At 40.0% G+C, this 27,579-nt stretch overlaps 1 protein-coding gene across 1 annotated transcript in view; it reads right to left on the bottom strand.

Annotated features, from left to right (window-relative positions):
- Positions 1-10,323: 10,323 nt before the first annotated feature.
- LOC129555839 (uncharacterized) overlaps positions 10,324-27,579 on the bottom strand; it is a 57,411-nt gene continuing 40,155 nt past the window's right edge. Inside the window, exon 5 of the mRNA XM_055425728.2 lies at positions 10,324-17,568. Within this exon, the coding sequence (XP_055281703.2) occupies positions 15,482-17,568 (2,087 nt within the window). The 3' untranslated portion in view covers positions 10,324-15,481. The remainder of the gene's footprint in view (positions 17,569-27,579) is intronic.

The raw sequence follows: 27,579 nt of genomic DNA, 5'->3' as shown, positions 1-27,579 counted from the left end.
CTCCCTACAGAAACACCAATTTTAACAACAATCCATGTGTGAAAAACCAATATGTGCTTTGCATTATGGAAGTCACTGGACGAGAGAAAGAGAAAAGGGCAGAAATATATTTGCATGTCAAACGGTGGAAAATAAATCTAAAAAAATTCAGGGGAATTTTCAGTTCAGTTCAGTTCAGTCACTCAGTCATGTCTGACTCTCCGCGACCCCATGAATCACAGCACGCCAGGCCTCCCTATCCACCAACTCCCAGAGTTCACTCAAACTCATGTCCACAGAGTCGGTGATGCCATCCAGCCATCTCATTCTCCGTCGTCCCCTTCTCCTCCCGCCCCCAACCTTTCCCAGCATCAGAGTCTTTTCCAGTGAGTCAACTTGTCGCATGAGGTGGCCAAAATATTGCAGTTTCAGCTTTAGCATCAGTCCTTCCAATGAACACCCAGGATCGATCTCCCTTAGAAAGGACTGGTTGGATCTCCTTGCAGTACAAGGGACTCTCAAGAGTCTTCTCCAACACCACAGTTCAAAAGCATCAATTCTTTGGTGCTCAGCTTTCTTCACAGTCCAACTCTCACATCCATACATGACCACGGGAAAAACCATAGCCTTGACTAGATGGACCTTTGTTGGCAAAGTAATGTCTCTGCTTTTTAATATATTATCAAGGTTGGTCATAACTTTCCTTCCAAGGAGTAAGCGTCTTTTAATTTCATGGCTGCAATCAGCATCTGCAGTGATTTTGGAGCCCCCAAAAATGAAGTCTGACACTGTTTCCACTGTTTTTCCATTTCCCATTTACCTTAGTGAAATTTCTAGGTGTAGTGTGAAATTTCAGTGGTGTGGAGCATGTCAAGATATCCCTTCTATATGCCTGAAGTGACAGTGACAGATATGGATGCTGTCGCAAAGAGTTGGACACAACAGAGTGACTAACACTTTCACTTTTCACTTGGAGCCTTTGGCAGTCTTACTTCTTGTGAGCCAATTTCTTAAATATCAATCAGTTGATCAACTGGAGTTTATGCATGTTTTAAATGGGATGGGGTAACAATTTTCTACATTTACAGGCAATTATACCTCTATCATTTATTAAGTTAACATCAAAACTTTTAGTGACTTAACACCTCATTTATCACTGAACAATATTCCATTGTATAGATGTGCCACATTTTGCTTATCAACTTACCCACTGAAAGGTATCTTGGTTAATTCTAATTTTGGAAATAATAAACCTGCTATATTTTTATGCAGGATTTAGATAGCATATTAAAAAGCAGAGACATTACTTTGCCAACAAAGGTCCGTCTAGTCAAGGCTATGGTTTTTCCAGTGGTCATGTATGGATGTGAGAGTTGAACTGTGAAGAAATCTGACTGCCGAAGAATTGATGCTTTTGAACTGTGGTGCTGGAGAAGACTCTTGAGACTGCAAGGAGATCCAACCAGTCCATTCTAAAGATTGGTCCTGGGTGTTCATTGGAAGGACTGAGGCTAAAGCTGAAACTCCAATACTTTGGCCACCTCATGCGAAGAGTTGACTCATTGGAAAACACTCTGACGCTGGGAAGGATTGGGGGCGGGAGGAGAAGGGGACGACAGAGAATGAGATGGCTGGATGGCATCACCGACTCAATGGACATGAGTTTGAGTGAACTCCGGGAGTTGGTGATGGACAGGGAGGCCTGGTGTGCTGTGATTCATGGGGTCGCAAAGAGTTGGTCACGACTGAGCGACTGAACTGAATTGAACTGAACTGAAGCTTTTAAATAAGTTGAGTAATCACCTACGAAAGCAACGGCTAGATTGTATAAGACTGTTTCTTTGTAAGACATTGCCAAAGCTTGCAAGTATCTTCAACTTTAATTTACTTAACAAATACATTAAACTCATGATCCAATACAAACATTCATTCAACACTCAGTTGAAAAACAACATGCTAGTTTTAGGCACTGGATTCATAGCAGTGTGTAAAGTAGATAAAATTCCAAGCTCTGAATGTAGTTTATATTCTACTGAGGAATACAAAATAATGAGACCATATTAAAATATTTTGTATGCTAAATGATACCTTGACAAAAAGTTGAAACATTAAAGTGGGATAAAGTTAACACAAAAGGAAAAACTATGGAGACAAAATGTCAGGGGTTGGGGTGGAGATGGAAGGATGAAAAGACAGCACAGAGTACTTTTACAGCAGTGAAAACACTCACTATGGTACCATAATGATGGATAAATGTCATCAACACGTGTCTAAACCCATATGATACACAATGCCAAGAGTGATGTGTGATGTAATTGATAGACTTTCATGCCGTGTCAGTGTAGGTTCATCAATTGTAACATATATGCCACTCTGCTGGGGGATGCTGATAATGGGAGGGTGTACGCGTGTGAGGGGGAGGAAATGGGAAATCCCTGCACGTTCCCCTCAATTTTGCTATGAATCTAAAACTGCTCTAAATATATTAATTTCTTTTTTAAAAGCTGCCAGAAGACTGATTCAATCTTTAGTCCACATATATACTAGTTTGCCAAGGCTGCTGCCTTAGTCCATTGGGGCTGCTATCAGTTCAGTTCAGTTCAGTCGCTCAGTCGTGTCCGACTCTCCGCTACCCCATGAATCACAGCACTCCAGGCCTCCCTGTCCATCACCAACTCCCGGAGTTCACTCAAACTCATGTCCACAGAGTCGGTGATACCATCCAGCCATCTCATTCTCCGTCGTCCCCTTCTCCTCCCGCCCCCAATCCCTCCCAGCATCAGAGTCTTTTCCAGTGAGTCAACTCGTCGCATGAGGTGGCCAAAGTATTGCAGTTTCAGCTTTAGCATCAGTCCTTCCAATGAACACCCAGGATTGATCTCCCTTAGAATGGACTGGTTGGACCTCCAGCAGTACAAGGGACTCTCGAGAGCCTTCTCCAGCACCACAGTTCAAAAGCATCAGTTCTTCGGCGATCAGCTTTCTTCACAGTCCAACTCTCACATCCATACATGACCATGGGACAAACTATACCTTGACTAGATGGACCTTTGTTGGCAAAGTAATGTCTCTGCTTTTTAATATACTATCAATGTTGGTCATAACTTTCCTTCCAAGGAGTAAACGTCTTTTAACTTCATGGCTGCAATCAGCATCTGCAGTGATTTTGGAGCCCCAAAAAATAAAGTCTGACACTTTTTCCACTGTTTTTCCATCTATTTCCCATGAAGTGATGGGACCAGATGCCATGATCTTTGTTTTCTGAATGTTGAGCTTCAAGCCAACCTTTTCACTCTCCTCTTTCACTTTCATCAAGAGGCTTTTGAGTTCCTCTTCACTTTCTGCTATAAGGGTAGTGTCATCTGCATATCTGAGGTTATTGATATTTCTCCCGGCAATCTTAATTCCAGCTGGTGCTTCTTCCAGCCCAGCGTTCCTCATGATGTACTCTGCATATAAGTTAAATAAGCAAGGTGACAATATACAGCCTTGACGTACTCCTTTTCCTATTTGGAACCAGTCTGTTGTTCCATGTCCAGTTCTAACTGTTGCTTCCTGACCTGCATACAGGTTTCTCAAGAGGCAGGTCAGGTGGTCTGGGATTCCTATCCCTTTCAGAATTTTCCACAGTTTATTGTGATCCACACAAAGGCTTTGGCATAGTCAATGAAGCAGAAATAGATGTTTTTCTGGAACTCTCTTGCTTTCTCCATGATCCAGCGGATGTTGGCAATTTGATCTCTGGTGCCTCTGCCTTTTCTAAAACATGCTTGAACATCTGGGAGTTCACGGTTCACATATTGCTGAAGCCTAGCTTGGAGAATTTTCAGCATGACTTTACTAGCGTGTGAGATGAGTGCAATTGTGCAGTAGTTTGAGCATTCTTTGGCATTGCCTTTCTTTGGGATTGGAATGAAGACTGACCTTTTCCAGTCCTGTGGCCACTGCTGAGTTTTCCAAATTTGCTGGCATATTGAGTGCAGCACTTTCACAGCATCATCTTTCAGGATTTGAAATAGCTCAACTGGAATTCCATCACCTCCACTAGCTTTGTTCGTAGTGATGCTTTCTATGGCCCACTTGACTTCACATTCCAAGATGTCTGGCTCTAGGTCAGTGATCACGTTATTGTGACTATCTTGGTCGTGAAGATCTTTTGTGTACAGTTCTTCTGTGTATTCTTGCCACCTCTTCTTAATATCTTCTGCTTCTGTTAGGTCCATACCATTTCTGTCCTTTATCGAGCCCATCTTTTCATGAAATGTTCCCTTGGAATCTCTAATTTTCTTGAAGAGATCTCTTGTTTTTCCTATTCTGTTATTTTCCTCTATTTCTTTGCATTGATCGCTGAGGAAGTCTTTCTTATCTCTCCTTGCTATTCTTTGGAACTCTGCATTCAGATGCTTATATCTTTCCTTTTCTCCTTTGCTTTTCGCTTCTCTTCTTTTCACAGCTATTTGTAAGGCCTCCTCAGACAGCCATTTCGCTTTTTTGCATTTCTTTTCCATGGGAATGGTCTTGGTCCCTGTCTCCTGTACAATGTCACGAACCTCCGTCCAGAGTTCATCAGGCACTCTATCAGATCTAGTCCCTTAAATCTATTTCTCACTTCCACTGTATAATCATAAGGGATTTGATTAGAAGCTGTATACAGTTAGCAAAAACAAGACCAGGAGCTGACTGTGGCTCAGATCATGAATTCCTTATTGCCAAATTCAGACTTAAATTGAAGAAAGTAGGGAAAACCACTAGACCATTCAGATATGGGGCTGCTATAACAAACTACTAACAGACTGGATAGCTTATAAACAACGGAGCTTTATTTTGCACAGTTCTGGAGGACAGGAAGTCCAAGACCAATGCAGGAGCATGGCTGCATTCCGGTGAGAGCAGTCTTCCTGGTTAACAGACAGCACCTTCTCACTATGTTCTCATGTGCTGGAAAGGCTGGGGAGCTCTGTCCCATTCATGAGCATTCCACACTTCAGATATAATCACCTCTCAATGACCCCACCTTCTAACACCATCACACTGGAGATGATGTCAACATATGAATTTAGGGGTGGGAGGAAGGGACACAAACATTCAGCTGTCCAAACAAAGTACCACCATAGAAAAGGTGACTTAATGCAACTTTATTTGACAGTTTTGGAAACTGGAAGTCCAAGGGCAAGGTGTTGGTAGGTTTGTTTTCCCAAGGCCTCTCCTTGGCTTGCAGATGGCTGCCTTCTGTGTTCTTGCATGCCCTTTTCTTTATGCATACTTGTCTCTGGTGTCTCTTTCTCTTCTTATAAGGATACCAGTCATGTTTGATTAGGGCCCACCCTTTGATCTCATTTCACTTTACCACTTTAAAGGCCCTATCTCCAAAACAGTCACATTGGGATAGATTTGGGCAAAAAACAATTCAGTCCATGATACTATACAACTGATTGTAAGTATTTTTCACAAAATACTATTAACCAGTATCTCTAATGAATTTTGACATTATGTTTTATTTCATTTCTTTAAAAATATTAGCTCTGATTCACTGAACTGATTTCACAGTTCCTTTATAGGCCAACGTTGTTGCTTAGTAACGTGTCACCTAGACTCGGCTCAACTACATTTCTGAGTTCCCTTTTCTGTATGTTTCCCATTGGGGTGGGCCATAAAAGATATTCTTGTGCAAGACTTGGGCAGTGTAAGTGATGTAATAGCCATTTTGTATCTTTGTAACATGCTGCTGCTGAGCTGCTGACCACCTCACTGGCATGCGACCCCACTAGAACTATGATCATTCCACATAGGTCCTTTGGCATCTCTGATGCTCGCACCAGGTATGTGTGATCCCCTCACTGACTGAGGGACCCAGCTTCTGAAGGACACCATACCAAGGCCAGAGGCAATAAGAACTGTCTCCAGGTTTAGCCCCTCCTTGTCGGCACTTGATGCTTTTGAACTGTGGTGTTGAAGACTCTTGAGAGCCCCTTGGACTGCAAGGAGATCCAACCAGTCCATTCTAAAGGAGATCAGTCCTGGGTGTTCATTGGAAGGACTGATGCTAAAGCTGAAACTCCAATACTTTGGCCACCTCATGCAAAGAGTTGACTCATTGGAAAAGACCCTGATGCTGGGAGGAATTGGGGGCAGAAGGAGAAGGGGATGACAGAGGATGAGAGGCTGGATGGCATCACTGACTCGATGGACATGAGGTTGAGTGAACTCCAGGAGTTGGTGATGGACAGGGAGGCCTGGCGTGCTGCGATTCATGGGGTTGCAAAGTCGGACACAACTGAGCGACTGAACTGAACTGTCGGCACTACTCATGGCTGTGAGTTCTCATTTGTTTCTGCTCTCTTTTACGTCACATCCATCTCCTTTCCCTTATTGTCTGCCCTGAGCACTTTAGTCAAATGTCTTCATCAGGCATGGAGACAACCTCACAGACACCGCTTAACCAGTGCCCACAGCTGTAGAAAGCCAAAGCCCTGTAATAAATTCCTTTAGACATATACATTCATCTTATGGTTCTATGTCTCTAATTAAATCCTCCTGAATCACAAATGTGTACCAAATTGGGTGTTGCTTCACTAGGGTTCAATTCCTGGGTTGGGAAGATCCCCTGGAAAAGGAAATGGCAACCCACTCCGGTACTCTTTGCCTGGAGAATCTCATGGACAGAGGAGCCTGGTAGGCTACAGTCCATGGGATCGCAAGAGTCGGACATGACTTAGCGACTAAACCACCACCAATCTGATTTAGAGTCAGATTTAAAGCCATTAAAGATCCTGTTTCAGTAGTAAAGAGGCACTGATAGTCCATGATGTGCAGTGGCAATAGTTACTCAAATGATTACCTCTAGGGGTCTACTGTCATGTGCCTAGAGAAAGCAAGTTGTTGGGAATGCAAGATTTTCTCTCATAGGTATTTTAGTGAACAAAAGGAGTATGAAACTTGTTTATTCTAAATGTGTTGGACAATGTTGGGAAACAACATGAGAAGCTCAGGAATTTAAATTCCCAGCTCAAGATTCACAAACAGACCCTAAGCTTCAATGATAATTCTGAAAGCACCTCATCCCCTAAAGCTGCATGGCTGAGATTTATGAAAAGAAATCCAGTGACAAGTCTGTAGGGTGGCTTAATTATTATGTATATTGAATTTCCAACCTTACATGGTCTCATTAAAATTAAAATGGCACTGATTAGTAAAGAATCCTGAAAACTGGGATGGGGAAATAACAGATTTCAGTGGAGCTGAATCTTCAGTGCCTTTAAATACTTTCAATATATCTATCAGGCAACCCCTCACCCCCCTCAATCCACTGCTATGGCTTCATGAGGAACTCCCTATGACCAGCTGACCAGTGAAAGAAAAAAACCTCAGGCTTGGATCAGATCGTTCTGCATGGTACACAGCACCACAGCCCTTCTCTGAGATGGTCTTGAAAGTCGGTGGTGAAATCACCTGATTTATTTTGCCTGGAAGGAGGAATAGCTGATGTTAGGAGTTAACACTTATTTATGCACAGTGCCTAAAGTGAAAGTGAAGTTGCTCAGTCATGTCTGACTCTTTGCGACCCCGTGGACTGTAGCCCACCAGGCTCCTCCATCCATGGGATTCTCCAGGCAAGAATACTGGAGTGGGTTAGCCATTTCCTCCTCCAGGGGATCTTCCCGACCCAGGGATCAAACCCAGGTCTCCCGCATTGCAGGCAGATGCTTTAACCTCTGAGCCACCAGGGAAGCCCTATGGTTTGGCTAAATGATCAAGGACTAAGGAGGGGTACATAGGAAAACCTGTGAAAGTTAGTTCAGGGGAAGAGGTGCACATCGAGACCTTTCCAGATGAGCAGAGTGAAGGTCTTTGTGTACTATGTGAATGCTCACCAAAGGGTGACCTCATCAGAGGACTGAAACATTAAGTGAAGGACACATTCTGCGATGCCAGTCTCCTATCAGTCAGCTCCATTACCCAGCCACTTGTCATTGCCAAATGGGCTCATGAACACAGTGGCTGCAGCAGCAGTGAAGGAAATTATGCATGGGCTCAGCAAAGCAGACTTTCAACAAGACCGATCTGGCTAAAGTCACTGTTAAGAGATTAATCTGCCAACAGCAGGGACCAACAATTAACTTGGCACCATTCCCTGGATGGATCAGTTTAGCCACGTTACAGGTTGACTGCATTAGACCACCCTCATCACAAAATGGACAGTATTTTGTACGTTCCATCAAAGATATTTACCCTGTACATGCATTTGCCTTCCCTGCCTGCAGTACATCTGTCAAAACCAACATCAACAGATCTACAGAGTGTCTCATCCACCAGCACGTTATTCCTTGTACTCTCGGACTCCAGGAGGGACAAGAGGCTGCTAAAGCCTTCACAGTTTGAGAGCACTCACTAATCGGAGTGCCTACTGATTTCAATTCAGATCAGTTCTTAAGCCTGTTTGTGGAAGAGGCCCTATACAAGTTGGGCATTTGAAAGTAACACCATCAGTGAAATTAAAAATTTTAAGTGGGGGATATGTTGCCTGCAGAGCCCAAAAAGGACTAAAAGATGTATTTATATTAACATTGTGTGTATTAAAACAGAAAATGAAAAGCAGTCTGTAGCTGCTTCTTAACAGCATTAGGGATCAAACAGCCCTTGTTTTACAAGTGATTTTCAGGAACTCAACTGATGGGGCAGATCTCTCTGTGATGAAATAACTTATGTTTCTTTTTGTGAGTATTTATACACCCTCAATGAATCTGTGAAATGAATTTCCTCAGAGGAGAATGTCATCAATGTCATGTCATACCTGTGCTCCCAGAGGAAACTGGATGCAGTTAAGACATTGCCTGCAAAGACTGCAATAGCAGAGTTGTTCAGGTATCCCATGGGTAGCCTGGTAAAGGTACCTTGTGTCCTCTGGAGGTGAAAGTAAACTGTGGCTGAAAGGGTGTTAAAAAGAGCACTGAACAGAACATATTAGCCAAACTGGAATAACAAAATATTTACTACCTGCTATTTGAATGGAAACAGTAATTTCAGTAACATTGGCTACTAGGTTCTTAGCAGATAGGCCATAGCATTAAGGTTTTAATAATCCACTGTGAAGCACCATCATTACTTCCAGGCTAAGAACAAGCTATACTGCATCATTAAACAGAGAAGCAGTGGCGATGATCACTTGTTCTCTAGGTAGGTATTTACAATGGTTTCAATTGAGGTATATGGTACACTAGGGTTTCTTCTTGTCAATCCAATTTGCAAGTGCCAAAAATTTAATTTTATTATTCTTTGGATCAGAGCATCCATGCTTTCTATGGGATTATGCTAAAATTAAGTCAGTGGGTGTTATGACCATGCAAAACTTAAGACAATAGTTCTGTTGGTTAAGATAAAACATCCTATTTGTTCCTAAATGACTCAGTCTCTCTGGGTTGCTATAATAAAATACAATGGACCAGGTGGCGTATAAACAACAAAAGTTTATTTCTCACAGTTCAAGAGGCTGGGAAGTCCAAGATCATGGCACCAGAAGATTGTTTGGTGAGAACTGCTTCCTGTTCACAAAAGGCTGTCTTTTCCTAAGTCCCCACACGGCAGAAGCAGCAAGGGAATTTTCTGGAGTCTCTATTTTAAGAGTACTAACCCCATTCATGAGGACTCTGTTCTCCTAACTGAATCACTCCCCAAAGCCCCGCCACCAAATACCATCATACTGGCAGTTAGATTTCAACATGAATTTTGGAGGGATATACAGAGTCGGTATAGCACTGTATTTTATATTAAAGAACACCTCTAAGATTTTAGGGGGTGCCCAGGTATAACTTGAGCCCTGTATTAAGGCTATGAAAATTTACCAATGGTACACGTCAGCATTAAAGTTAATATTAAACTTAGTTTGGAAGGTACAAAAGCCAATCACAGCACCCTTTTATCTTTTGTTGTACAAATGAGTTTAGTATATTCTGGATTTCTAATTGAGTCAAACTGTGGATATAATTTATATAATATTGTACAGAAACTACATCTAAATTTCAAAAACAAACTATGGACCTATATTTCAGTTATTTTGTTATTTACTCTCCTGGTATCTAAGTCTCTGCCTCCCTCCCTTCATTCATTCTTTCCATTTCTTTTCTTCCTGTGGTTACTTGCTACGCTTCAGGAGGGTTCTCTTTACTCTGATCAAATTTATAACTTTCTTTCGTTAGGAAAGGGTTAGGGGCCTGCTCCATGGCAATGGTTGCTTCACATGGTGCAAGGATCCCAGGCTTAAGCTGCATTTGAATTAACCTCTTTGCCGCACCACAGGATAGGAGTTTTGTACTCTAACCATGAGCTCAGAACCTTCTTTTTTTAAAAAAAAAAAAAGACACAACAGGTGGTGCAGCAAAAGCATGCAGGGCCCATAACCCAGAGAGGCTGGCTGACTTATCCTCTGTCTGCGATGGCTGTCTTTTTCTGCCATGCAGGTTTCTTTCTCTCTTATTTCTCTCATGCAAACTTCCTCAGTTATTCTGGCCTTCTAGCCATGTACAGCACCCGTGATGTGGACATTCCGGGTAGTTACAAGGTAAAGTACCACAGTCCAGCAGCCAGCCTCACAGGTAGCTCAGATAGCACCTGCCAAACAGACTGAACCCCATGGCAAGTCACGCAGGGGGCACAGCCAGTGAACCATTCTCTTAGGACAAGAGCCTCTTAGAGTGGGAAGAGATAGCAACATCCAAAAAAGAACAGAGCAGAGCAGGCCAAAGTGCAAGCCTGCCAGCAGTTGGTGGTTCCATCCCAAGCAGCCTCTGCCACATCACAGAACATGTTACACAAGAGCAATTAGCTCAGTGACCGGTAACCTGTCTTAGATGGACAATCCTCTTCATGCCCAGCTGTACTAACTGCCTCCTAGTCACTCTGTTGGTGGCAGGATTCATGCCCTGGGGTAATGCAATAGCTGAACATGTGACACCTTACACTGGACAGATGAGATCTACATACGCTTACTAGTTATGTCTATTCACAGGTCAGGCGAGAGGACACCACACCACCATCCAGGGTCACACAGGTTATCATGCTTGGGAACAAAGGAAAAACCAGGGGTTATGAAAAATGGCTCTGTAGTATGTAGAGGGTGCAGCGAAGTTTCTGTGAGAAGATGGGAATGGTTTTTCAGAATAATTTTGTGGGCTGGTAGGAAAATGAAACTTACCACTGAGGGAAAACCAAGAACTGGCTCCCCAGATAAGGAAGGAGGACTGTCTGACTACAGTGACCTGGGGGAGGAGAATACGGAGGGAAACCTGCAGTTAGGCCATCAGAGGTCTTCTTAGTTTCAGATGTGAAGAGACTCTATTACACTGGGCCTTAATTTCAAGCCACAGCTGCTATAATTTAAAGTATTCTGAAGACTATAAAAACAACCCATATGTTCATTAGTGATTATTATGGCTGCAGGGCAGAAACACATGTTCAGTACAGAAACAACATGTTATAATGAGAGGTAAGTAATTTAAGGTAATTTCAAAAGAAGATAATAAGGCTTAGAAAAGAAGAAAGCTATAATTGAAAATATGCCTTAGTGGTTGACGATATATGATTTCTAAGAATGCATTCCCTACCCTACTCCAACCCCACCATGGAAAAACTGGTACTGAATCATGTGAGTTTCAAATTCTGTAAATATATAAGAAAGTAATATGTGGCAGGGTTGTTTATTTAATACACTCCATTTTTTTCAAGCAGTCTTAGGGTTACAGAAAAAATGAGCAGAAATCACAGAGTTCCTATATACCCCTTTACCTCACCTCCCTCCATACTTTTCCTTTATTAATACCGTGCATTAGTGTGGTGCATTTGTTATAACTGATGAACCAATAATGATACATTTTTACAACTAAAGTCCACGGTTTACATTAGGGTTGACCCGTTGTGTTTTACACTTTGTAGGTGTGTTTTACACTTTGTAGGTTTTGACCAATGAATGACATGTATCCATCATTATAATATCCTACAGGATGGTTTCACTGTCCTAAAAATTGTCTTTAATCCACCTATTCATCCCTCTGTCCCTCACCCTGAACACCTGGAAACCACTTATTTTTTTATGTCTCCACAGTTTTGCCTTTATCAGAATCCATTATGGTTGAAATTATACAGTATAAAACCTTTTAAGATTGACTTGTCTCGTTTAGCTGTATGCATCTAAGATTCTTCCGTATCTCTGTTACTTGATAGCTCATTTCTTATTATCATCTGCCTGAGCATGATATTTGGTAACCTTTCTGTAACATGTTTTGTAGTGTCAGGAGAATTTTTTGTTGCTGATTCTCTGGAATTTTCTACATAGACAATCATGTTATCTGTGAACATCAATAGTTTTATCTCTTCCTTCCAAATCTGTGTACCTTTTATTTCCCTTACTTATCTTGGTGCATTAGCAAGGACTTCCTGAAGGCTGCTGAAAAGGTATGGTTACAGGGGACCTCCTTGCCTTGCTCTTTATTTGACTGGAAAAGCATCTAGTTTCTCACCATTAAGTAGCTATAGGATTTTTATAGATGTTTTTTACCAAGTTGAGGGAACTTGGTAAAAAAGTTCCTGTATTCCTCACTTACTGGGTTTTTTTATTTATCGTGAATGGATATTAAGATTTTTTGAAATGTTTTTCTGCATCTACTGATATGATCATATAATATTTCTTCTTTAGCCTGTTATGATGGCCTACATTAATTATTAAATGCTGGACTAACCTTGCATACCTGGATAAATCCCACTTGATTATGTCATGTAATTCTTTTTATACACTGTTGGATTCAATTTGCAAGCATATTGTTGAGGATTTCTATATCTGTTCATGAGATCCTAGTCTGTACCTTGGCTTTCTCGTAATGTCTTTTCATGGCTTTACAACTAGGGTAATGCTGGCATCAAAGAGTAAGTAAAAGCTCTGCTTTAACATTCTGTAAGATACTGTAGAGAAGTGATACTATTTCTTCCTTAATTTGGTAGAATTCATCAGTAAAAACATCTGGGCCTAATAATTTTTAATCAGTAATTCAATTTCTTGAGACATATGCCTATTTAGATTTATCCTTCTGTGAGTTTTCAAAGATTGTTTCTTTCAAGGAATTGGCCCATTTCATTTAGGTTATCAAATCCGTGGGTACAGAGTTGTCCATAACATTCCTTTATAACCCTTTTGATGCTGAGGGTATCAGCAGTTATGGCTTCCTTTCATTCCTGATGTTAGAATTTGTATCTTCTCTTTTTCTAGCTAACCTGACTAAAGATTTATCAATTTTATTGACCTGCTCTAAATGGCAACCCACTCCAGTGTTCTTGCCTGGAGAATCCCAGGGACGGGGAAGCCAGGTGGGCTTCCGTCTATGGGGTCACACAGAGTCAGACACGACTGAAGTGACTTAGCAGCAAGAACCAGCTTTTGGTTTTATTGATTTTTCTCTATTGGTTTCATGTTTTCAATTACTCTGATTGCTGCCTAAGTTCTCATTATTCTTTTGGTTTTTTTAATAACTTGGAAGTCTTCTTTTTCCAGTTTCCTACAATGGAAGCTTGGACTCTGTGTATAATCTAAGATCACTAGATCGTATGCTGCTGCTGCTGCTGCTAAGTCACTTCAGTCGTGTCCGACTCTGTGTGACCCCATAGACGGAATCCTACCAGGCTCCCCCGTCCCTGGGATTCTCCAGGCAAGAACACTGGAGTGGGTTGCCATTTCCTTCTCCAATGTGTGAAAGTGAAAAGTGAAAGTGAAGTCGCTCAGTCGTGTCCGACCCTTAGCGACCCCAGGGACTGCAGCCCACCAGGCTCCTCCATCCATGGGATTTTCTAGGCAAGAGTACTGGAGTGGCTTGCCATTGCCTTCTCCGACTAGATCGTATAATCTTACATTATTAGCTTAATGTAACTGTTTACATAATCTGATCATATAATTTAGTATATCACCTCTACCCTATCAATAAAAGCACTGCTCTAGTTCCATTCTGGCCATGCTCCAGCCTCAGTCCTCCTCCTCACAGAGTCAACAGTCATTAAGGGCCCATATCTCAGGGTACATCAGGCCCTTGAATTTACAGTCTAATTTATAGCCCTGAGTGTTGTCTAATCTGAAACTTTCTTCCTGGACCCTGTCTTGGAAAGCAGTTGCTTACTCAGGGTCTGGATAAATTTAGGCTGAAGACTAGAGTATTTACATATGCATACTCAAGGCACATCATGGTCTGCAATAAGTTACGGTGAAAGAGAAGGGGCAACGGGATTAGGGCCTAGATATCCCCATGCAGATAATACATTTTATTGAATGTTTAGTTATTTTGATTTTTAAGTTTTAAAAGGTTAGACGTGAACTTTGTGGGCTTCCTTTTAAACTGTTGCTCCAGGCCTTATACACAAGGGAGATGTGCCTAATGTCATAACAACTGCTAAACTAGGAGTATCTATTTTCTATTCACAATTACGTTAAGTTCCATTTTGTGTAAGAAACATATAGTTTATGTAATGTACATACATAAGTCCTGTGAACTTAAGGGATGCTTCACTGGTGTTTAATGCTTCTGCCCTAATTATTCAATTTATCTCTGCTTTTAAAAAGATTCATATCTAAATGGTTGCCAGGATTAGGGTAACACAAAGGCTATAATTATTATTAATAATTAATAATATTTATTAACTTCCTGTGGTGAAATCCTGATTCCTTTGTAATCTTCATGTAATAGAGACTCCAGGTTCCTTTTTGATTTTATAACCTGTGTTGAAGGTTACTCAGATATACAAACCACAAAATTTCATAGAAATGCACAGACAAACATAAAGATTACATGTAAACATTAGTGAAATCTGAATAAAGTCTGTATCTGACTTAGTAGTAGGGTACCATCAATTTCCTGTTAGGGCTATAAATATGTTATGATTATGTAACACTGTTATTAGAGTGTGTTATAGTTATATAACTATTATTAGAAGAAGCTCTGTAAAGGGCACATCAGAATTCTATGCACTACTACTACTGCAACTTCTTTTGAGCCTATTTTACTATTCTTTTTAGTTTTTAAAGCTTTACATTGCACAATATGCATCTATAAATTACAATCTGCTGTTTCCTAAAAATAACCATAGCATCAAAACCAAAACACAAATTCTAGCTTTTGATGTTACATTACCTCTAAAGAAAATCTTCAGTCCATAAGTCTCAAATGGACAGATTTCTCCCCTATATAAATTCTGACATAACCTAGTATTTTTGTTAGAACTTCACAAAATCAAAATCTGTGAGGTTTTATGCCAGTACATGACATTCAGTGGAATATCATATCTTAACAAGACTGCCCTATACTTGCTGCAGTCTAGAAATTGGTCCTATGTCATTACATTGGAATAAAATAAGGCCAGTTGTGTGGATGAAGGTTACTAAACATTCAGGATATCAACAGAGTTTTCTCCATAGTGTGAATTCTCTGAAATGGAGTAGGTTCTGAATTGTGGCTCAACATTTCTAATATTCACTTCAATCATAAGGTTTTTCCCCTATGTGCGTTCGCTGATGTACAATAAGGTTTGACTTCTGAGAAAAGGTTTTTTGACATGTGTTACATTCATAGGGCTTCTCCCCTGTGTGTGATCTCTGATGTTTAGCGAGGTCTGATTTACGGTAAAAAATTTTCCCACATTCATTACACTGACAAGACTTCTCTCCTGTGTGAGCCCTGTGATGTACCGTGAGTGATGATTTGTGACTGAAGGATTTCCCACATTCATTACATTCATAGGGCTTTTCTCCTGTGTGCTTCCTTTGATGCAGAGTAAGTCCTGACTTCACACAAAAAGATTTTCCACATTCATTACATTTATAGGGCTTTTCTTCTATGTGTGTTCTCTGATGTACAATTAGAGCTGACTTATGGCAGAAAGCCTTTCCACACTCACTGCATTCATAGGGTTTCTCCCCTATGTGAATCCTCTGGTGCTGAGTGAGTTGTGACTTCTGGCAGAAGGTTTTCCCACATTCGTTGCACTCATAGGGCTTCTCCCCTGTATGTGTTCTGTTATGTTTAGTTAGATATGATTTATTATAGAAGATTTTTCCACATTCATGACATTCATAGGGTTTCTCCCCTGTATGGATTCTATAGTGTTGAGATAGGGTTGACTTATGGCTGAAAAATTTACCACACTCAGGGCACGCAAAGGGTTTCTCCCCTGTGTGAGTTCTCTGATGTACTGTGAGGTCAGACTTCAAGCAGAAGGTTTTCTGACATTCGTAACATTCATAAGGTTTCAAACCTGTATGAATTATCTGATGCCTGGTGAGTACTGACTTGTGGTAGAAAGTTTTCCCACATGCATTACATTCATAGGGTTTATCGCCTATGTGAGTTCTCTGATGTTGTGTAAGATGTGATTTCTGACAGAAAGACTTCCCACACTCAGGACATTCAAAGGGTTTCTCGCCTGTATGAGTTCTCTGATGTACTGTAAGGTGTGAATTCATACAGAAAGACTTTCCACATTCATAACATTCATAGGGTTTTAGTCCTGTGTGTGTTCTCTGATGTTTAGTGAGGTCGGACTTCTGATAAAAAGTTTTCCCACATGCGTTACACTGATAGGGTTTCTCCCCCGTATGTGTTCTCTGGTGTAAGGTGAGGGCTGACTTGTGGCTGAAGGCTTTCCCACATTCACTGCATTCATACGGTTTCTCCCCAGTGTGTGACCTCTGATGTTTAGTGAGGTTTGATTTCTCCCAGAAAGTTTTTCCACACTCATTACATTGAAAGTGTTTCTCTCCTGTGTGAAACCTCTGATGTCTAGTGAGGTGTGACTTCTCCCAAAAAGCTTTCCCACATTCATTACATTCAAAGTGCTTCTCTCCTTTATGAGTTTTCTGAAGCTGTGAGAGGTAGATCTTCCTCCTGAAATTATTCCCACTTTCACCATATTCACAGTGTTTCAAATGTGCCCCATGATGTTTTAAAAGGGAGGACTTCACACATAAGGATTTCCCACAATCACCAAATTCATAGTGATTTTCCTTCGAGGGAGTTATCTGATGGAACAAGAAAGATGAGCTATCACAGAATCTTCTCCCATATTCATCATATGCACAGTCATTCTCTTCAGTGAGCTCTGTCTTGTATGTACTGAACACTACTTTTTCATTGAAGGATTCTTGATATATGTTATATTCAAAATTTTGCTCTAAAGTTTGAATCTTCTCAAGCTGAACAGAATCCTCATTGTGACTGACAATTTTTCCACTTTTAAAATATTCATTTTTTTCTCTAGTATGAGTTTTCTCATGTTTAATACTGAGTAGCAATTTTCCACAGGCATTAAATTCATCAGTCTTTTTTCCTGAAGAGTTTTTCTTATCGATTACCAATTCTGAAATATAGTTGAAGCTCATTCCACATGAGCCACAATGACAGAGTATTTTTCTGTAAGGAAAAGAATCTGTGTCCAACTCAAGTGACTTTCCTAGTACATCACCTTGTTCTTTAGTCAGCCTTTTGTTATTGATCAATATAACTTCCCATACATGTTTAGGCTGATTTTCTTGGCTCCTTCCTTTCATGTGATCAGTTTTCCCGACTTCTAGAAACAAGAAAAATTTATTCTCACCATATGAAAATCAACACATTTCTTATGGAATGAGACCTACCTACAAATGCCCTACATTGCTGGTAGCTGATTTTGATTTGTTGTTTAGTCTCCAGGGATGAAGGTAACTGTAACTATTTTGTTCTTTCTATTTCTAGAGTTTCACGTGAAAAAACAAAAGACAAGAAAGAAACAGCCCAGAATGGTGGGAAAGGAAGAGTAAACTGTTCTTAGAAAACATACATTTGGTTTTGAGACATTCCTCAGTATGTCTGAGGAGTAAGACCAACTCTTTAAATCCGAATCTCTCCATGAATTCTCCAAAACACTTATGGATCAATATAAGGAAAGCAAATAAAATTACCTACAACACATTACTTGGGCACAACTACAGAATACTACTAACTTCAAATCACCATAGAGTAAGTAAGTAAATATTCAAATACAAAAGAAACTGAGATAGAGTTTCAATTTTCATAGGTATGCAGAAAGTCAGTTGAAGACTGACTCTTTGCATATCATATATTACCTTGTGTTATAAATAAATGTAAAAGATGAGACAGAGAACTTAGAGATGATTAAACACAAATATCACAGTAATCCAAGTCTATGCCCCAATCAGTAATGCTGAAGAAGCTGAAGTTGAACAGTTCTATGAAGACCTACAAGATGTTTTAGAACTAACACCCAAAAAAGATGTCCTGTTCATTATAGAGGACTGGAATACAAAAGTAGGAAGTCAAGAGATTCCTGGAATAACAGGCAAATTTGATCTTGAAGTACAAAATGAAGCAGGGCAAAGGCTAACAGAATTTTACCAAGGGAACGCACTGGTCACAGCAAACACCCTCTTCCAACAACACAAGAGAAGACTACACATGTACATCACCAGGTGGTCAATATCAAAATCAGACTGATTATATTCTTTGCAGCCAAAGATGGAGAAGCTCTATACAGGCAGAAAAAGCAAGACTGGAAGGTGCCTGTGGATCAGATCATGAATGCCTTACTGTCAAATTTAGACTTAAATTGAAGAAAGTAGGGAAAACCTCTGGATCATTCAGGTATGATCTAAATCAAATCTCTTATGATTATACAGTGGAAGTGACAAATACATTCAAAGGATTAGATCTGATAGAGCGCCTGAAGAACTATGGATGGAGGTTCATGACATTGTACAGGAGGCAGGGATCAAGACCATCCCCAAGAAAAAGAAATGCAAAAAGGAAAAATGGCTGTCTGAAGAGGCCTTACAAGTAGCTGATGAAAGAAGAGAAGTGAAAGGCAAAGGAGAAAAAGAAAGATATACACATTTGAATGCAGAATTCCAAAAAAGAGCACAGAGAGACAAGAAAGCCCTCCTCAGTGATCAATACAAAGAAACAGAGGACAACAATAGAATGGGAAACACTAGAGATCTCAAAAAAATCAGCGATACCAAGGGAACATTTCATGCAAAGAAGAGCACAATAAAGGAGAGAAATGGTATGGGCCTAACAGAAGCAGAAGATATTAAGAAGAGGTGGCCAGAATACAAAGAAGAACTGTACAAAAAAAGATAATGATGGTGTGATCACTCACCTTGAGCCTGATATCCTGGAGTGCAAAGTCAAGTGGGCCTTAGGAAGCATCACTATGAACAAAGATAGTGGAGGTGATGGAATTCCAGATGAGCTATTTCAAATCCTAAAACATGATGCTGTGAAAGTGCTACATTCAACATGCCAGCAAATGTGGAAAACTCAGGAATGGCCACAGGACTGGAAGAGTTCAGTTGAAATTCCAAACCAAAAGAAAGGCAGTGCCAAAGAATTTTCAAACTACTGCACAACTGCACTCATGTCACACACACTAGCAAAATAATGCTCAAAATTCTCCAAGTCAGGCTTCAACAGTATGGGAACTGTGAACTTACAGATGATGAAGCTGGATTTAGAAAAGGCAGAGGAGCCAGAGATTAAATTGCCAACATCTGGTGGATTATCAAAAAAGCAAGAGAGTTCCAGAAAAACACCTACTTCTACTTTATTGACTACACCAAAGTATTTGACTGTGTATCACAACAAACTGTTGAAAATTCTTAAAAGAGATGGGAATACCAAACCACCTTACCTGCCTCCTGAGAAATGTGTATGCAGGTAAAGAAGCAACAGTGAGAACTGGACATGGAACAACCGACTCATTCCAAATCAGGAAAGGAGTATGTCAAGGCTGTATATTGTCACCCATCCTGCTTATTTAACTTATATGCAGAGTACATCATGAGAAATACAGAGCTGGATGAAGCACAAGCTGGAATCAAGATTGCTGGGAGAACTATGAATAATCTCAGATATGCAGATGTTACCACACTCATGGCAGAAAGCAAAGAAGAATTAAAGAGCCTCTTGACGAAAGTGAAAGAGGAGAGTGAAAAAGCTTAAAAGTCAACATTCAGAAAACTAAGATCATTGCATCCAGTCCCATCACTTCATGGCAAATAAGATGGGGAAACAATGGAAACAGTGACAGACTTTCTTTTCTTGGGCTTCAAAATCACTGCAGATGGTGACTGCAGCCATGAAATCAAAAGACGCTCAGTCCTTGGAAGAAAAGCTATGACAAACCTACACAGCATATTAAAAAACAGAGATATTACTCAGGCAACAAAGGTCCGTGTAGTCAAAAGCTATGGTTTATCTATATAGTCATGTATGGATGTGAGAGTTGGATCATCAAGAAACCTCAGCACCAAAGATTTGATGATTTTGATCTGTGGTGTTGGAGAAGACTCTTGAGAATCCCCTGGACTGCAAGGATATCAAACTAATTCAGTTCAGTTCAGTCGCTCAGTCGTGTCTGACTCTTTGCGACCCCATGAACCACAGCATGCCAGGCCTCCCTGTCCATCACCAACTCCGAGTTCACTCAAACTCATGTCCATCGAGTCGATGATGCCATGCAGCCATCTCATTCTCTGTCATCCCCGTCTCCTCCTACCCCTAATCCCTCCTAGCATCAGACTCTTTTCCAGTGAGTCAACTTGTCACATGAGGTGGCCAAAGTATTGGAGTTTCAGCTGTAGCATCAGTCCTTCCAATGAACACCCAGGGTTGATCTCCTTTAGAATGGACTGGTTGGATCTCCTTGCAGTCCAAGGGGCTCTCAAGAGTCTTCTCCAACACCACAGTTCAAAAGCATCAATTCTTCGGCGATCAGCTTTCATCACATTCTAATTCTCACATCCATACATGATCATGGGACAAACCATAGCCTTGACTAGATGGACCTTTGTTGGCAAAGTAATGTCTCTGCTTTTTAATATGCTATCTAGGATGGTCATAACTTTCCTTCCAAGGAGTAAGTGTCTTTTAATTTCATGGCTTCAATCAGCATCCGCAGTGATTTTGGAGCCCCAAAAAATAAAGTCTGACACTTTTTCCACATTTTTCCATCTATTTCCCATGAAGTGATGGGACCAGATGCCATGATCTTTGTTTTCTGAATGTTGAGCTTCAAGCCAACTTTTTCACTCTCCTCTTTCACTTTCATCAAGAGGGCTTTGAGTTCCTCTTCACTTTCTGCCATAAGGGTGGTGTCATCTGCATATCTGAGGTTATTGATATTTCTCCCAGCAATCTTGATTTCAGCTTGTGCTTCTTCCAGCCCAGCGTTCCTCATGATGTACTCTGCATATAAGTTAAATAAGCAGGGTGACAATATACAACGTTGACGTACTCCTTTTCCAATCTGGAACCAGTCTGTTGTTCCATGTCCAGTTCTAACTGTTGCTTCCTGACCTGCATACAGGTTTCTCAAGAGGCAGGTCAGGTGGTCTGGGATTCCCATCTCTTTCAGGATGTTCCACAGTTTATTGTGATCGACACAGTCAAAGGCTTTGGCATAGTCAATGAAGCAGAAATTGATGTTTTTCTGGAACTCTCTTGCTTTCTCCATGATCCAGCGGATGTTGGCAATTTGATCTCTGGTGCCTCTGCCTTTTCTAAAACATGCTTGAACATCTGGAAGTTCACAGTTCACATATTGCTGAAGCCTAGCTTGGAGAATTTTGAGCATGACTTTACTACTGTGTGAGATGAGTGCAATTGTGCGCAAGTTTGAGCATTCTTTGGCATTGCCTTTCTTTGGGATTGGAATGAAGACTGACCTTTTCCAGTCCTGTGGCCACTGCTGAGTTTTCCAAATTTGCTGGCATATTGAGTGCAGCAGTTTCACAGCATCATCTTTCAGGATTTGAAATAGCTCAACTGGAATTCCATCACCTCCACTAGCTTTGTTTGTAGTGATGCTTTCTAAGGCCCACTTGACTTCACATTCCAAGATGTCTGGCTCTAGGTCAGTGATCACGTTATCGTGACTATCTTGGTCGTGAAGATCTTTTTTGTACAGTTCTGTGTATTCTTGCCACCTCTTCTTAATATCTTCTGCTTCTGTTAGGTCCATCCCATTTCTGTCCTTTATCGAGCCCATCTTTGCATGAAATATTCCCGTTGAATCTCTAATTTTCTTGAAGAGGTCTCTTGTCTTTCCCATTTTGTTGTTTTCCTCTATTTCTTTGCATTGATCACTGAGGAAGGCTTTCTTATCTCTCCTTGCTGTTCTTTGGAACTCTGCATTCAGATGCTTATATCTTTCCCTTTCCCCTTTGCTTTTCACTTCTCTTCTTTTCACAGCTATTTGTAAGGCCTCCTCAGACAGCCATTTTGCTTTTTTGCATTTCTTTCCCATGGGGATGGTCTTGGTCCCTGTCTCCTGTACAATGTCACAAACCTCCATCCATAGTTCATCAGGCACTCTATCTATCAGATCTAGTCCCTTAAATCTATTTCTCACTTCCACTGTATAATCATAATGGATCTGATTTAGGTCATATCTGAATGGTCTAGTGGTTTTCCTACTTTCTTCAATTTAAGTCTGAATTTGGCAATAAGGAGTTCATGATCTGAGCCACAGTCAGCTCCTGGTCTTGTTTTTGCTAACTGTATACAGCTTTTCCATCTTTGGCTGCAAAGAATATAATCAATCTGATTTTGTAGTTAAGGTTAAATGAGTTCATAGGGGTGGGGCACGAATCCAATGGAAATGGTATCCTTATCAGAAGAGGCAAGGACACCAGAGCTCACTTGCTCTTCATGTGCTGTAGAGAAAATGCCACGTGAGGACAGTGAAAAGGTGCTGTCTGCAAGCTGAGGAAAGAAACCTCACCAGAAATGAATGCTGCTGGCACCTTCAATTTGAACAACTAGCCTCCAGTACTATGAGAAAATGCATTTCTGCTCTATAAGCCACCTAGTCTATGGTGTTTTTTTAGAGCAGCCCAAGTATACTCATAGCCCCAAGAGAAAACAGACTTGAGTGAAAATTTCATAAATGACAACAAAAAAGGCATTAAAGCAGCAAAAATAATAACCAAAGACTAAAAAAAATAAAGAAAAAAAAATAAAGAAAATGGAATGAGTAAACTCTGGATTTAAAAAGATAGTCTGACTGCTGGTGGGAATATAAGTTGGTGAAGACACTACAGAAAACAGTTAAGAAGGTTTCTCAAAAAGCTAAAAATAGAGTTACCATACGATTCAACAATCCTACTGTTGGGCATATATCCAGACAAAGCTGTAATTCAAAAAGATACCTGCACTGCTATGCTCACAGCAGTGCTCAGACATGGAAATAACCTAATGTTCATCAACTGATGAATGAATAGAGAAGACATGGTACATATATATGATGGGATACTATTCAACCATAAAAAATAATGAAATAGTGCAATTTGCATCAACATGGATGGACTCAGAGATTATCACACTAAGTGAAGTAAGTCAGACACAGAAAGACAAGTACCACAAAATATCACCTATATGTGGAATCTAATATATAATGCAAATGAACTTAAGTACAAAACAGAAATGGACTCACAGACATAGAGAACAGACTTGTGATTGCTAAGGGTGAGGGAGAGTGGGCAGGGATGAAGTGGGAGTTTGTGGTTAGCAGGTATAAACTATTATATATAGAATGGGTAACAACAAGGTCCTACTATATAGCACAGGGAACTATATTCAATATTCTGTGATGAACCATAATGGAAAAGAGTATTAAAAAATGTTTATACGCATATAACTGAATCACTTTGCTGTATAGTAACAATGAATACAACACTGTCAATCAACTATAATATAAAAATAAATTTAAAAATACAGAAAAGCAAATGGAAAAAAATAAACTTGTAATTTTACCACCCAGAAAAGTAGTAGGAGCAAAAATATAATAAATAAAATTAAAACAAAATTTTATGTATGACTGGTAGTCTTTAAAGAGAAAGAAGAGAAAATAATGGGATGAATCTAAAATTAAAAACTATAATCTAAGAAAAGGTTTCCCTAGTGGCTCAGTTGGTAAAGAATCTGTCTGCAAAACCTGGGTTTGATCCCTGGGTTGAGAAGATAACCTAGAGGAGGCATGGCAACCCACTCCAGTATTCTTGCCTGGAGAATCCCCATGGACAGAGGAACCTGGCAAGCTGCAGTCCTTGGGGTCTCAAAGAGTTGGACACAACTGAGTGACTAAGTACACAGCACAATCTAAGAAAACCATCCAAAGATAAAAACCTAATCCACATATTCAAAAGGACCACCATGAACTTGGAAAGACTGAGCTGGAAGAGTCCTCTCTAAGACATACGTTAATATAACTACTAAAAGGAAGAAAAATCCTCTGGACAAAAAGACTTATGTCTCAACAAAAACTAACATGGAGGTTTGGCCATAGACTTTGTCACCAATAAACAAAGCGAAGCTGAGTGGAGCATCATATTTTAGAAAAGAAAGTGGGAGTCAGTGGGTTTTATCATTTGTTTATATTCCTTTAAGTAGCAAGGCTATGTAAAAAGGTTTAGATATTCACAAAGTTAGGTAATAGTGTAATCACGAAACCTTCTAGAAGTGCAGAAACTTAGAGCAACCAAGATCTGACAGAAACACTGGGAGAAAAACAGAACAGTGAATACATTTAACTGTAGATCTAAGACCAAAATAAAGATGAAAACAAGAACAGAAGAATAATATATAAATGTTATATATTCTAATGAAGCAGAAATAATGTAATTTAATAACTGCAGGAAATAGGAGAGAAAAAAGCAGGAAATAAGAATAAATTCACAAGTAGTCATGTAAATAATGAAGACTTCCAGATGTTGAAGCTGGATTTAGAAGAGGCAGAGGAACCAGAGATCAACTTGCCAACATCTGCTGGATCATCGAAAAAGCAAGAGAATTCCAGAAAAACATCTACTTCTGCTTCACTGACTATGCTAAAGCCTTTGACTGTGTGGATCACAACCAACTGTGGAAAATTCTTAAGGAGATGGGAATACCAATTCACCTGCTTCCTGAGAAGTATGTATGCAGGTCAAGAAGCAACAGTTAGAAACAGACATGGAAAAACGGACTGGTTCCAAATTGGGAAAGGAATACATCAAGACTATGTTGTCACCCTGCTTATTTAACTTATATGCAGAGTACCATCATGCAAAATGCCAGGCTGGATGAAGCACAAGCTGGAAACAAGACTGCTGGGAGAAGTATCAATAAGCTCAGATATGCTCAGATATACCACCTAATCTGCCACCCTAATGGCAGAAAGTGAAGAAAAACTAAAGAGCTTCTTGATGAAGGTAAAAGAGGAGAGTGAAAAAGTTGGCTTAAAACTCAACATTCAGAAAACTAACATCATGACTTCCCGTCCCATTACTTCATGGCAAATAGACAGGGAAACAATGGAAACAGTGACAGACTTTCTTTTCTTGGGATCCAAAATCACTACAGATGGTGGCTGCAGCCATGAAATTAAAAGATGCTTGACCCTTAGAAGAAAAGCTACAACAAACCTAGAGTGTATTAAAAGGCAAGATGTTACTTTGCCAACAAAGGCCTCTATAGTCAAAGCTATGGTTTTTCCAGTCATCATGTATGGATGTGGACAGCTGGAACCATAAAGAAGGCTGAGCACCAAAGATTTGATGCTTCTGAACTATGGTTTTGGAGAAGACTCTTGAGAGTCCGTGGACTGCAAGGAGATCAAACCTGTCAATTCTAAAGGAAATCAACTTTGAATATTCTCTGGAGTGACTGATGCTAAAGCTGAAGCTCTGATACTTTGGCCACTTGATGTGAAGAGCCGATTCATTAGAAAAGACCTTAATGCTGGGAAAGATGGAAGACAGGAGGAGAAGGGGACAACAAAGGATGAGATGGTTAGACAGTATCACTGACTCAATGGACATGAGTTTGACCAAGCTCCAGGAGATGGTGAAGGACAGGGAAGCCTGGTGTGCTGCAGTCCATGGGATTGCAAATTGTGGAACATGACAGCGACTGAATAACAAGCAAATTTTATTAAGGTATGTCTTAAGACTATTATAGGTACGTTTCCCCAGGTTTCTAGTGGTCTCTTTGAATATGTGAAATAGGTCTTCTTTTATTTTTGCAGTTTTCTTAGCTCAGAAGTTAAAGAAACAGTGTGGAGAACAGTGTGGGGATTCCTCAAAAAACTGGAAATAGAACTGCCATATGATCCAGCAATCGCACTCCTGGGCATACACACCGAGGAAACCAGAATTGAAAGAGACACATGTACTCCAATGTTCACTGCAGCACTGTTTATAATAGTCAGGACATGGAAGCAACCTAGATGTCCATCTGCAGACGAATGGATAAGAAAGCTTTGGTACATATACACAATGGAGTATTATTCAGCCATTAAAAAGAATACATTTGAATCAGTTCTAATGAGGTGGATGAAACTGGAGCCTATTATACAGAGTGAAGTAAGCCAGAAAGAAAAACACCAATACAGTATACTAACGCATATATATGGAATTTAGAATGATGCAAATGATAACCCTGTATACAAGACAGCAAAAGAGACACAGATGTATAGAACAGTCTTTGGGACTCTGTGGGAGAGGGTGAGGGTGGGATGATTTGGGAGAATGGCATTGAAACACGTATGTTGTCATATGTGAAACGAATCACTAGTTCAGGGTCGATGCATGTTATAGGATGCTCGGGGCTGGCATGCGGGGATGACCCAGAGGGAGGATAAAGGGAGGAGGGAGGTGGGAGGGGGGTTCAGGAGGGGGAACTTATGTAAACCCGGGGCGAATTCATGTCAATGTATGGCAAAACCAACCAATATAATACTGTAAAATAATTTGCCTCCAATAAAAAATAAATTAATTACCAAAAAAAAGACAATAATTGAACAAATTAAGTGAAAAGGCTGGTTCTTTGAAAAAATTCACAAAAAAGGCAAAACACTGGCTAATCTATTCAGCAAGTGGGAGAAATTGCAACTATACAAAATAAGAAATGATAAGGGAGAAGCAATCATTGAAACAAGGTGTATTGTCTTAAAAGGCTATTTTTGCACAACTTGCTACAAGTACATTTGGAAGAGAAGAATAAATAATTTCTTGGGAAAATACAACTTACCAAAATATACCCTAGTAGAGACAGAAAATATAAACAGAAAAATTTTCACATAAGCAACAGAAAATAGCAAGTTTGTCTAAGCAGTAGAATGAGCACCTCTAAAATTTTAATCTAGATTCACAAATTGTTAAGAGTTTTGCAGCCATGCTTTATCTTTCTCTATATAAAGCCTTCTTAACCACTAACTATTTTAAGTTCAAATATCATGACCCGTTACTCCAAATACATTAGCATTCTATCTTCTAAGAATAAAAATATGGTCACACTCAATGAAATTATACCCTGATAAAATAGTATATGTTATACAGGCCATTCAAGAAGAGCAGCATCTCTGAAAATATTATGTGCTTTTCACCTATATAAATCCTTTCCTCTCACTGTAAAATTCTCCAAAGGCAGAGTGTTTAATGAAAGAGGTTTAATCAAAATTTTTTCTTTAAAAAATCTCCATACATTCTGAAATTTATCGATATGTTTCTTTGACTTGTTTTTTCACTGTTTCCTAAATTCACCC

The sequence above is a fragment of the Moschus berezovskii genome, chromosome 12 (assembly GCF_049115385.1).
Source record: "Moschus berezovskii isolate FMDL1 chromosome 12, NW_MosBer_1.0, whole genome shotgun sequence".
NCBI lineage: Eukaryota > Metazoa > Chordata > Mammalia > Artiodactyla > Moschidae > Moschus > Moschus berezovskii.
The sequence above is the reverse complement of the archived record's forward strand: the minus strand, read 5'-3'. Positions and strand labels throughout refer to the sequence as shown.